The sequence below is a fragment of the Coregonus lavaretus genome, assembly GCF_964263955.1.
Source record: "Coregonus lavaretus genome assembly, chromosome: 27".
NCBI classification, from domain to species: Eukaryota; Metazoa; Chordata; class Actinopteri; order Salmoniformes; family Salmonidae; genus Coregonus; species Coregonus lavaretus.
The window spans coordinates 41,605,687-41,619,607 of NC_140014.1; the positions used below are offsets into that span (position 1 = coordinate 41,605,687).

The following is a 13,921-nucleotide window of genomic DNA, read 5'->3' on the forward strand; positions in this document are numbered from 1 at the left end:
GAGCATTGTGCCAGTAACCGAAAGGTCGCTGGTTCTAATCCCTGAGCCGACTAGATGAAAAATCTGTCGGTGTGCCCTTGAGCAAGGCACTTAACCCTAATTGCTCCTGTAAGTCGCTCTGGATAAGAGCGTCTTCTAAATGACAAAAAATAAATAAATAAAATAATAAGAGATCAAAGTTTTCACCTGGTCAGTCTGTCATGGAAAAAGCAGGTGTTCCTAATGTTTTGTATACTCAGTGTATCTCTATCTGGAGAACTACAGGGTCTCCCTGGCTGAGAAAGGCACTGGATATTTATCTACAGTCGCTAGTGAAAGTCTGCAGTCTTCACATTTAGCTGCCTTAAAATTCAATCTAAAGGGATTAAATGTAATTTATTTCCCCCCCCCCCCCCCCCTACCAATCTACATAATTTAATTCACATTTTCAAAGTGAAATAAATATTCTAGAAAATCTTCCAAATGAATACTAAATCAAATGGGAAGCTGTCTTGATTGCGAATGTCTTCACACCCCAGACTTAATTTTTTTGAATAAGAGTCTACCAACCTTGAACAACTTTTAGGACAATATATATATATATATACCTTGTTTTTGTCAAAATTGCTCAAGCTCAGTAAATTTGGTTGGGAATCATTGATGGACAGCAATATTCAAACCTTGTCTCTGATTTTCAAGCAGATTTAAGTCGGGGCTGAGACTGGACCATTCAGGAGCTAATAATACCACTTGGAAAGCCATTTTGCATTGTTTTTGGCATTACAATTTGTGTAATTTTCCAGCTGAAAAATAAAACTCTACCCCAGGGTTTTCAGAAGACTACGTCGGGTTTTCCTCTTAACCTTTTTACACGGTCTTGTCTCCTTTCATATTTATTTGGATCCTGACAAACTCTCCAGTCCCTGCCAGTGACTAGCATACCCATAACATGATGCTGCCACCATTTAATATTTACTTTCAGGGGAAAAGTATCATCATTATCCTTGTGGGAGTATTAGAGATGTACAGGTAACTGGCCAAAATAAAGGAAACACCAACATAAAGTGTCTTTTTTAAAAAGGGTGTCGAGACACCACGAGGCAGAACAGCTTCAATGTACCTTGGCATAGATTTGACAAATGTCTAGAACTCTATCGGAGGGATGCGACAACATTCTTCCACGAGAAATTCCATAATTCGGTGTGTTTTGTTGATGATGGTAGAAAACGCTGTCTCAGGCGCCGCTCCAGAATCTCCCATAAGTGTTGAATTGGGTTGAGGTCTGGTGACTGAGACGGCCATGGCATATGGTTTACATCATTTTGAAGCTCGTCAAACCATTTAGTGACAACTCGTGCCCTGTGGATGAGGGAATTGTCATCCTATGGGGGCGTAGCCAAAATAATGGCCTGCTTACATGACCCTAAGCATGATGGGATGTTAATTGCTTAATTAACTCATGGAACCACACCTGTGTGGAAGCACCTGCTTTCAATATACTTTGTGTCCCTCATTTACTCAAGCGTTTCCTTTTATTTTGGCAGTTACTCTATTAGATACAGGTATCTCTATATGTGCGTCCCAAATGCGGCAGGTAGCCTAGCGGTTAAGAGCACTGGGCCAATAACCGAAAGGTCGCTGGTTTGAATCCCCAAGCCGACTAGGTGAAAAATATGTCTGTGCCCTTGAGCAAGGCACTTAACCCTAATTGCTCCTTTTACGTGGTTCTGGATAAGAGCGTCTGCTGAATGACTAACATGATCAATGTAAAGGTAAATCTGGTTCTGGTCAAAAGTAGTGCTCTATGAAGGGAACAAGGTACTATCTGGGACACATAAATACACTATCATGTATTAGAGATGTATCCGTTTTTCTGTCACTACAGTAATCCCAGCCACGGACCTGTCTGAGCAGATCTCCACAGCTGGAACGGAGGCATCGGGCACTGGGAACATGAAGTTCATGCTGAACGGAGCGCTTACCATCGGCACCATGGACGGAGCTAATGTAGAGATGGCCGAGGAGGCTGGAGAGGAGAACATGTTCATCTTCGGCATGAGGGTGGAGGACGTGGCAGAGATGGACATAGAGGGGTAACACACAGAGAGAGGGACATAGAGGGGTAACACACAGAGAGGGACATAGAGGGGTAACACACAGAGAGGGACATAGAGGGGTAACACACAGAGAGGGACATAGAGGGGTAACACACAGAGAGGGACATAGAGGAGTAACACACAGAGAGAGGGACATAGAGGGGTAACACACAGAGAGAGAGGGACATAGAGGGGTAACACACAGAGAGGGACATAGAGGGGTAACACACAGAGAGGGACATAGAGGAGTAACACACAGAGAGAGGGACATAGAGGGGTAACACACAGAGAGAGGGACATAGAGGGGTAACACACAGAGAGAGGGACATAGAGGGGTAACACACAGAGAGAGGGACATAGAGGGGTAACACACAGAGAGAGGGACATAGGGGTAACACACAGAGAGAGGGACATAGAGGGGTAACACACAGAGAGGGACATAGAGGGGTAACACACAGAGAGAGGGACATAGAGGGGTAACACACAGAGAGAGGGACATAGAGGAGTAACACACAGAGAGACATAGAGGGGTAACACACAGAGGGACATAGAGGGGTAACACACAGAGAGAGAGGGACATAGAGGGGTAACACACAGAGAGAGAGGGACATAGAGGGGTAACACACAGAGAGAGGGACATAGAGGGGTAACACACAGAGAGAGGGACATAGAGGGGTAACACACAGAGAGAGGGACATAGAGGGGTAACACACAGAGAGAGGGACATAGAGGGGTAACACACAGAGAGAGGGACATAGAGGGGTAACACACAGAGAGAGGGACATAGAGGGGTAACACACAGAGAGGGACATAGAGGGGTAACACACAGAGAGAGACATAGAGGGGTAACACACAGAGAGAGGGACATAGAGGGGTAACACACAGAGAGGGACATAGAGGGGTAACACACAGAGAGGGACATAGAGGGGTAACACACAGAGAGAGGGACATAGAGGGGTAACACACAGAGAGAGGGGCATAGAGGGGTAACACACAGAGAGAGGGGCATAGAGGGGTAACACACAGAGAGAGGGACATAGAGGGGTAACACACAGAGAGAGGGACATAGAGGGGTAACACACAGAGAGAGGGACATAGAGGGTAGGGTTTGTTTTCCCAAAGATATCTAATACTATTCTGTCTATGGGATCTACTTAATGGAACGTCACATCAACAATGCCATAAAGTTGGGTGACGCTAAACTCAATCAGAAACTTGACAAAATGTACGATTTTATTGAGTGCGTCATACATTAACACATTGTTTACCAATTTTGGTTGAACGGGAAGTTGCTCTGTTGTAAACCTGTAATTTAGAGAGGTGACTATGATGTCTGTTGTGAGAAACCTTGCTACTCTATTCTCTCCTCTAAGCTACGACGCCATGACGTATTATAAGAAGATTCCAGAACTGAAGCAGGTCATTGATCAGATCAACGGTGGATTCTTCAGCCCCAAACAACCAGACCTCTTCAAAGACGTCACCAACATGCTCTTCAACCATGACCGGTGGGTAGCGGCTCAACCCCAAATGGCACCCTGTTCCCTAGATAGTGCACTACCTTCATACCTATAGGCCCTGTTCATAAGTAGTGTACTGTATAGGGAATAGGGTGCCATTTGGGATGCGGGAATACCATTACCAGAAGGGTCAAGGAACGCCGCTCATGTCAATTTGACTGGAACGTTGACTGCAACACACTTCGCAGAACATTATGATTTGAATGGGAATGTTCCGTTCTGGAAATGTGATTTGTATGGCTACAGGACTGTTGGCTGCTGTGGTCCCTCCTGTCCTTCCTGAGTCTTGGCATTGACTGTCTGTTTCTTCAGATTCAAGGTGTTTGCAGACTATGAGGACTACATAAAGAGCCAGGAGAAAGTCAGCCAACTGTATCAGGTAATCATCATTATCACCCGTGTACCTCTAGCTAATAACAACTATATCAGGTAATCATCATTATCCCCCATGTACCTCTAGCTAATAACAACTATATCAGGTAATCATCATTATCCCCCATGTACCTCTAGCTAATAACAACTATATCAGGTAATCATTATCCCCCATGTACCTCTAGCTAATAACAACTATATCAGGTAATCATCATTATCCCCCATGTACCTCTAGCTAATAACAACTATATCAGGTAATCATTATCCCCCATGCACCTCTAGCTAATAACAACTATATCAGGTAATCATCATTATCCCCCATGTACCTCTAGCTAATAACAACTATATCAGGTAATCATCATTATCCCCCATGTACCTCTAGCTAATAACAACTATATCAGGTAATTATCATTATCCCCCATGTACCTCTAGCTAATAACAACTATATCAGGTAATCATCATTATCCCCCATGTACCTCTAGCTAATAACTATATCAGGTAATCATCATTATCCCCCATGTACCTCTAGCTAATAACAACTATATCAGGTAATCATCATTATCCCCCATGTACCTCTAGCTAATAACAACTATATCAGGTAATCATCATTATCCCCCATGTACCTCTAGCTAATAACTATATCAGGTAATCATCATTATCCCCCATGTACCTCTAGCTAATAACAACTATATCAGGTAATCATCATTATCACCCGTGTACCTCTAGCTAATAACAACTATATCAGGTAATCATCATTATCCCCCATGTACCTCTAGCTAATAACAACTATATCAGGTAATCATCATTATCCCCCATGTACCTCTAGCTAATAACAACTATATCAGGTAATCATTATCCCCCATGCACCTCTAGCTAATAACAACTATATCAGGTAATCATCATTATCCCCCATGTACCTCTAGCTAATAACAACTATATCAGGTAATTATCATTATCCCCCATGTACCTCTAGCTAATAACAACTATATCAGGTAATCATCATTATCCCCCATGTACCTCTAGCTAATAACTATATCAGGTAATCATCATTATCCCCCATGTACCTCTAGCTAATAACAACTATATCAGGTAATCATCATTATCCCCCATGTACCTCTAGCTAATAACAACTATATCAGGTAATCATCATTATCCCCCATGTACCTCTAGCTAATAACTATATCAGGTAATCATCATTATCCCCCATGTACCTCTAGCTAATAACTATATCAGGTAATCATCATTATCCCCCATGTACCTCTAGCTAATAACAACTATATCAGGTAATCATTATCCCCCATGCACCTCTAGCTAATAACAACTATATCAGGTAATCATCATTATCCCCCATGTACCTCTAGCTAATAACAACTATATCAGGTAATCATCATTATCCCCCATGTACCTCTAGCTAATAACAACTATATCAGGTAATTATCATTATCCCCCATGTACCTCTAGCTAATAACAACTATATCAGGTAATCATTATCCCCCATGCACCTCTAGCTAATAACAACTATATCAGGTAATCATCATTATCCCCCATGTACCTCTAGCTAATAACAACTATATCAGGTAATCATCATTATCCCCCATGTACCTCTAGCTAATAACAACTATATCAGGTAATCATCATTATCCCCCATGTACCTCTAGCTAATAACAACTATATCAGGTAATCATCATTATCCCCCATGTACCTCTAGCTAATAACAACTATATCAGGTAATCATCATTATCCCCCATGTACCTCTAGCTAATAACTATATCAGGTAATCATCATTATCCCCCATGTACCTCTAGCTAATAACAACTATATCAGGTAATCATCATTATCCCCCATGTACCTCTAGCTAATAACAACTATATCAGGTAATCATCATTATCCCCCATGTACCTCTAGCTAATAACAACTATATCAGGTAATCATCATTATCCCCCATGTACCTCTAGCTAATAACAACTATATCAGGTAATCATCATTATCCCCCGTGTACCTCTAGCTAATAACAACTATATCAGGTAATCATCATTATCCCCCATGTACCTCTAGCTAATAACAACTATATCAGGTAATCATCATTATCCCCCGTGTACCTCTAGCTAATAACAACTATATCAGGTAATCATCATTATCCCCCATGTACCTCTAGCTAATAACAACTATATCAGGTAATCATTATCCCCCATGTACCTCTAGCTAATAACAACTATATCAGGTAATTATCATTATCCCCCATGTACCTCTAGCTAATAACAACTATATCAGGTAATCATCATTATCCCCCGTGTACCTCTAGCTAATAACAACTATATCAGGTAATCATCATTATCCCCCATGTACCTCTAGCTAATAACAACTATATCAGGTAATCATTATCCCCCATGTACCTCTAGCTAATAACAACTATATCAGGTAATCATCATTATCCCCCATGTACCTCTAGCTAATAACAACTATATCAGGTAATCATTATCCCCCATGTACCTCTAGCTAATAACAACTATATCAGGTAATCATCATTATCCCCCATGTACCTCTAGCTAATAACAACTATATCAGGTAATCATCATTATCCCCCATGTACCTCTAGCTAATAACAACTATATCAGGTAATCATCATTATCCCCCATGTACCTCTAGCTAATAACAACTATATCAGGTAATCATCATTATCCCCCATGTACCTCTAGCTAATAACAACTATATCAGGTAATCATCATTATCCCCCATGTACCTCTAGCTAATAACTATATCAGGTAATCATCATTATCCCCCATGTACCTCTAGCTAATAACAACTATATCAGGGAATCATCATTATCCCCCATGTACCTCTAGCTAATAACTATATCAGGTAATCATCATTATCCCCCATGTACCTCTAGCTAATAACAACTATATCAGGGAATCATCATTATCCCCCATGTACCTCTAGCTAATAACAACTATATCAGGTAATCATCATTATCCCCCGTGTACCTCTAGCTAATAACAACTATATCAGGTAATCATCATTATCCCCCGTGCACCTCTAGCTAATAACAACTATATCAGGTAATCATCATTATCCCCCATGTACCTCTAGCTAATAACAACTATATCAGGTAATCATTATCCCCCATGTACCTCTAGCTAATAACAACTATATCAGGTAATCATCATTATCCCCCATGTACCTCTAGCTAATAACAACTATATCAGGTAATCATCATTATCCCCCATGTACCTCTAGCTAATAACAACTATATCAGGTAATCATCATTATCCCCCATGTACCTCTAGCTAATAACAACTATATCAGGTAATCATCATTATCCCCCATGTACCTCTCACTAATAACGTGGATATGGATCATACTGCAGAAAATATTGTTTTATTTTCCCAGGTAAGTTGAGTGAGAACACATTCTCATTTACAGCAACGACCTGGGGAATAGTTACAGGGGAGAGGAGGGGGGGATGAATGAGCCAATTGGAAGCTGGGGGTGATTAGGTGGTCATGATGGTATGAGGGCCACATTGTGAATTTAGCCAGGACACCGGGGTTAACACCTCTACTCTTACGATAAGTGCCATGGGATCTTTTTTTAAACCTTAGGCCGCTGTGCCACTCGGGAGGCCACCATGGGATCTTTAGTGACCACAGAGAGTCAGGACACCCGTTTAACATCCCATCTGATAGACTGCACCCTACACAGGGTAATGTCCCCAGTCACTGCCCTGGGATGTTGTTTTGTTTGAGTGCCTCCTACTGGCCCTCCAACACCACATCCAGCAGCATCTGGTCTCCCATCCAGGGACCGACCAGGACCAACCCTGCTTAGCTTCAGAGGCAAGCCAGCAGTGGGATGCATGGTGGTCTGCTGCTGGAGCCTGATTACAATAGAGCCTGATACAGATCATACTGCATAAAATATTACAATAGAGCCTGATACGGATCATACCGCATAAAATATTACAATAGAGCCTGATACGGATCATACCGCATAAAATATTACAATAGAGCCTGATACGGATCATACAGCATAAAATATTACAATAGAGCCTGATACGGATCATACAGCATAAAATATTACAATAGAGCCTGATACGGATCATACCGCATAAAATATTACAATAGAGCCTGATACGGATCATACAGCATAAAATATTACAATAGAGCCTGATACGGATCATACTGCATAAAATATTACAATAGAGCCTGATACGGATCATACCGCATAAAATATTACAATAGAGCTTGATACGGATCATACTGCAGAAAATATTACAATAGAGCCTGATACGGATCATACAGCATAAAATATTACAATAGAGCCTGATACGGATCATACAGCATAAAATATTACAATAGAGCCTGATACGGATCATACAGCATAAAATATTACAATAGAGCTTGATACGGATCATACAGCATAAAATATTACAATAGAGCCTGATACGGATCATACAGCATAAAAGATACGTCTGGGCACAATTACCATTCTATTGTTGTCCTTTGTGGCACAGTAGGTACGACAGTGGTGTTAGCAGTACCAAAGTTGTGGGTTCAATTCCCACAGGGATCACATGCTACCCTAAACATGTATGCACTCACTGTACTGCAAGTCCTATTGGACCAAAGTGTATAAGTGTCATCATTATATACTGCTCAAAAAAATAAAGGGAACACTTAAACAACACAATGTAAGTCCAAGTCAATCACACTTCTGTGAAATCAAACTGTCCACTTAGGAAGCAACACTGATTGACAATACCTTTCACATGCTGTTGTGCAAATGGAATAGACAACAGGTGGAAATTATAAGCAATTAGCAAGACACCCCCAATAAAGGACTGGTTTTGCAGGTGGTGACCACAGACCACTTCTCAGTTCCTATGCTTCCTGGCTGATGTTTTGGTCACTTTTGAATGCTGGCGGTGCTTTCACTCTAGTGGTAGCATGAGACGGAGTCTACAACCCACACAAGTGGCTCAGGTAGTGCAGCTCATCCAGGATGGCACATCAATGCGAGCTGTGGCAAGAAGGTTTGCTGTGTCTGTCAGCGTAGTGTCCAGAGCATGGAGGCGCTACCAGGAGACAGGCCAGTACATCAGGAGACGTGGAGGAGGCCGTAGGAGGGCAACAACCCAGCAGCAGGACCGCTACCTCCACCTTTGTGCAAGGAGGAGCAGGAGGAGCACTGCCAGAGCCCTGCAAAATGACCTCCAGCAGGCCACAAATGTGCATGTGTCTGCTCAAACGGTCAGAAACAGACTGCATGAGGGTGGTATGAGGGCCCGACGTCCACAGGTGGGGCTTGTGCTTACAGCCCAACACTGTGCAGGACGTTTGGCATTTGCCAGAGAACACCAAGACTGGCAAATTCGCCACTGGCGCCCTGTGCTCTTCACAGATGAAAGCAGGTTCACACTGAGCACGTGACAGAGTCTGGAGACGCCGTGGAGAATGTTCTGCTGCCTGCAACATCCTCCAGCATGACCGGTTTGGCGGTGGGTCAGTCATGGTGTGGGGTGGCATTTCTTTGGGGGGCCGCACAGCCCTCCATGTGCTCGCCAGAGGTAGCCTGACTGCCATTAGGTACCGAGATGAGATCCTCAGACCCCTTGTGAGACCATATGCTGGTGCGGTTGGCCCTGGGTTGCTCCTAATGCAAGACAATGCTAGACCTCATGTGGCTGGAGTGTGTCAGCAGTTCCTGCAAGAGGAAGGCATTGATGCTATGGACTGGCCCACCCGTTCCCCAGACCTGAATCCAATTGAGCACATCTGGGACATCATGTCTCGCTCCATCCACCAACGCCACGTTGCACCACAGACTGTCCAAGGAGTTGGCGGATGCTTTAGTCCAGGTCTGGGAGGAGATCCCTCAGGAGACCATCCGCCACCTCATCAGGAGCATGCCCAGGCGTTGTAGGGAGGTCATACAGGCACGTGGAGGCTACACACACTACTGAGCCTCATTTTGACTTGTTTTAAGGACATTACATCAAAGTTGGATCAGCCTGTAGTATGGTTTTCCACTTTAATTTTGAGGGTGACTCCAAATCCAGACCTCCATGAGTTGATACATTTGATTTCCATTGATAATTTTTGTGTGATTTTGTTGTCAGCCCATTCAACTATGTAAAGAAAAAAGTATTTCATAAGATTATTTCATTCATTCCGATCTAGGATGTGTTGTTTAAGTGTTCCCTTTATTTTTTTGAGCAGTGTATAATGAAGGTTTACTTGCAATGACTGACATGTGGTTGTCTTAGCTGAATGTACTGACGGTACATTTCTCTGGATAACAGCTTCTGCTGAATGACCAAAATGTACAAGGAAAGTGGTACAATATAAACTCAGCAAAAAAAGAAACGTCCCCTTCTCAGGACCCTGTCTTTCAAAGTTAATTCGTAAAAAATCAAAATAACTTCACAGATCTTCATTGTAAAGGGTTTAAACACTGTTTCCCATGCTTGTTCAATTAACCATAAACAATTAATGAACATGCACCTGTGGAACGGTCGTTAAGACACTAACAGCTTACAGACGGTAGGCAAGTAAGGTCACAGTTATGAAAACTTAGGACACTAAAGAGGCCTTTCTACTGACTCTGAAAAACACCAAAAGAAAGATGCCCAGGGTCCCTGCTCATCTGCATGAACGTGCCTTAGGCATGCTGCAAGGAGGCATGAGGACTGCAGATGTGGCCAGGGTAAAAAATTGCAATGTCTGTACTGTGAGACGCCTAAGACAGCGCTACAGGGAGACAGGTCGGACAGCTGATCGTCCTCGCAGTGGCAGACCACGTGTAACAACACCTGCACAGGATCGGTACATCCGAACATCACACCTGCGGGACAGGTACAGGATGGCAACAACAACTGCCCGAGTTACACCAAGAGCGCACAATCCCTCCATCAGTGCTCAGACTGTCCGCAATAGGCTGAGAGAGGCTGGACTGAGGGCTTGTAGGCCTGTTGTAAGGCAGGTCCTCACCAGACATCACCAGCAACAACGTCGCCTATGGGCACAAACCCACCGTCGCTGGACCAGACAGGACTGGCAAAAAGTGCTCTTCACTGATGAGTCGCGGTTTTGTCTCACCAGGGGTGATGGTCGGATTCGCATTTATCGTCGAAGGATTGAGCGTTACACCGAGGCCTGTACTCTGGAGCGGGATCGATTTGGAGGTGGCAGGTCCGTCATGGTCTGGAGCGGTGTGTCACAGCATCATCGGACTGAGCTTGTTGTCATTGCAGGCAATCTCAACGCTGTGCGTTACAGGGAAGACATCCTCCCTCATGTGGTACCCTTCCTGCAGGCTCATCCTGACATGACCCTCCAGCATGACAATGCCACCAGCCATACTGCTCGTTCTGTGCATGATTTCCTGCAAGACAGGAATGTCAGTGTTCTGCCATGGCCAGCGAAGAGCCCGGATCTCAATCCCATTGAGCACGTCTGGGACCTGTTGGATCAGAGGGTGAGGGCTAGGGCCATTCCCCCCAGAAATGTCCGGAAACTTGCAGGTGCCTTGGTGGAAGAGTGGGGTAACATCTCACAGCAAGAACAGGCAAATCTGGTGCAGTCCATGAGGAGGAGATGCACTGCAGTACTTAATGCAGCTGGTGGCCACACCAGATACTGACTGTTACTTTTGATTTTGACCCCCTCTTTGTTCAGGGACACATTATTCAATTTCTGTTAGTCACAAGTCTGTGGAACTTGTTCAGTTTATGTCTGTTGTTGAATCTTGTTGTGTTCATACAAATATTTACACATTAAGTTTGCTGAAAATAAACGCAGTTGACAGTGAGAGGACGTTTCTTTTTTTTGCTGAGTTTATATTATCATGTTGTTGTTTTTTCTTATAGAACCCGAGGGAGTGGACCAAGATGGTGATCAAGAACATCGCTGCATCCGGAAAGTTCTCTAGCGACCGCACCATCACCGACTACGCCACGGAGGTGTGGGGGGTGGAGCCTACAGACCTGAAGATCCCACCCCCCAATGAGCCACGCGAGGCCCTCGACAAGACAGCCAGGGTGCTGAGGGAGAAGTGAGGCTGCCTGTTGTGGTGTGGCCAGGGTGAAGTTTCCCCCTAGATGCTGATCTAGTCAGTTTTAGCATTTCCCCCCATTTTAATGGTTACGGTTAGGATTGGGAGATGGGGAAGCTGATCCTTGATCTGTACCAAGGGAAAACATCACCCCAGACTGCCTGACGTTATTTAAAGGGGAAATCTGGGATTCAGACAACAAAGTGGTCACCCCGCAAATGTATACACGGAACTGTGGATGCCATGCCATCCATGAGATCGAAACGTTTTAACCCTTTACCGTGTTTGTTTACAATGATGTAAAGCAAGTCAAAAAATCTATATACCAATCCCAGATTGCCCCTTTTTAACTCAATAAACGGGGCTCTTTATGTAAGGCAGTTGACTACTTAACTGATGCAAAATAACAGTCTGTTACATACTTTCAGCATCAACTAACAATGTTCTATTTTTCTGAATCCATCTTCTAAATACAAGGTGCTACACTGTTGCTACCGAAGTCTTACCCTGTCTTTCAGTTGCCAGTGAGTGGTCCATTCTGAACAGAACTGGCTCAAACTGTACTTGAAAGTGAATTTATCAAGAAAGTTTATTGTGACCCTTAATTCTCTAATATTCAGTATTGTTACTTAAAAATAAATCTAATCGTCTCTGATCTGATGTCTTTTTAATGTTATTAACTTTTAATAGTAATATTATGAATACTGACAAGTATGACAAAGACTAGTGCAATACAAAATCTGACTCAAACATGACACACACCCCCCATGAAAGTTCCAGTGAGGACATAAGACATGACAATGAACAGACCATGTTCCTTCCTGTTGGTACAGTAGGACGCTCTTCCCCCTAAAATGTTATGCTTAGCCACCAGACTATCTATAGCAGGGATCATCAACTAGATTCAGCCGCGGGACCATTATTACATTTTTTTCTTGAGCGGATGGTCAGGGGGCCGAAACATAATTATAAATAATTTGTAGACTGCAAATTGACCGCAAGAAGCCCAGACAGACATTAATATTTGACTAAAACATAATCATTTCAAACCCCGGTTTAATTTGTATACGATCGCATAGCTCTTTTTTATGCTTGCAAATACTTTTGAACAGATTTCCAAAACTAAAATCACTTGGAGATGATTTGCTGGTGTTCTTACAGTCTTATATTTTACATTTTAGCAGACGCTCTTATCCAGAGCGACTTACAGTTAGTGAGTGCATACATTTTTCATACTGGCCCCCCCGTGGGAATCGAACCCACATCCCTGGCGTTGCAAGCGCCACGCTCGACCAACTGAGCTACAGGAGACCATATGTCCAACATTTTAAAAAATCTATACTGTATTTGTTTTTAACTTGGAGGATCCTAAGTATTCACTGTAGGGGACTATATGCTCTATGTTCCATTGGAGTATTCTAAGTATTCACTGTAGGGGACTATATGCTCTATGTTCCATTGGAGGATCCTAAGTATTCACTGTAGGGGACTATATGCTCTATGTTCCATTGGAGTATTCTAAGTATTCACTGTAGGGGACTATATGCTCTATGTTCCATTGGAGGATCCTAAGTATTCACTGTAGGGGACTATATGCTCTATGTTCCATTGGAGTATTCTAAGTATTCACTGTAGGGGACTATATGCTCTATGTTCCATTGGAGTATTCTAAGGATTCACTGTAGGGGACTATATGTTCTATGTTCCATTGTCTGTGGGCTTGAAGTGCAATCTGGTACAGCTGGGAAGAAACACACATTCTATCTCATTGTACTACTGCACAGTAAAAGTACACACATTCATGTGTAGGTTGGATTTAAGAACCTCACAACTTTCCCTAAATCACAAATGTTCTTAACTTCTACAAGATCAGCATGTGAACAGGCACCACATTTGTCATCT

The 13,921-nt window shown here is 43.1% G+C and overlaps 1 protein-coding gene across 1 annotated transcript in view; it reads left to right on the top strand.

Moving 5' to 3' along the window:
* Positions 1–12,674, top strand: part of pygl (phosphorylase, glycogen, liver) — a 31,018-nt gene extending 18,344 nt beyond the window's left edge. Inside the window, exons 17-20 of the mRNA XM_084144418.1 lie at positions 1,865–2,072; positions 3,449–3,583; positions 3,908–3,974; positions 11,835–12,674. Of these exons, the coding sequence (XP_084000544.1) occupies positions 1,865–2,072; positions 3,449–3,583; positions 3,908–3,974; positions 11,835–12,023 (599 nt within the window). The 3' untranslated portion in view covers positions 12,024–12,674. The remainder of the gene's footprint in view (positions 1–1,864; positions 2,073–3,448; positions 3,584–3,907; positions 3,975–11,834) is intronic.
* The last annotated feature ends 1,247 nt before the right edge of the window (positions 12,675–13,921 follow it).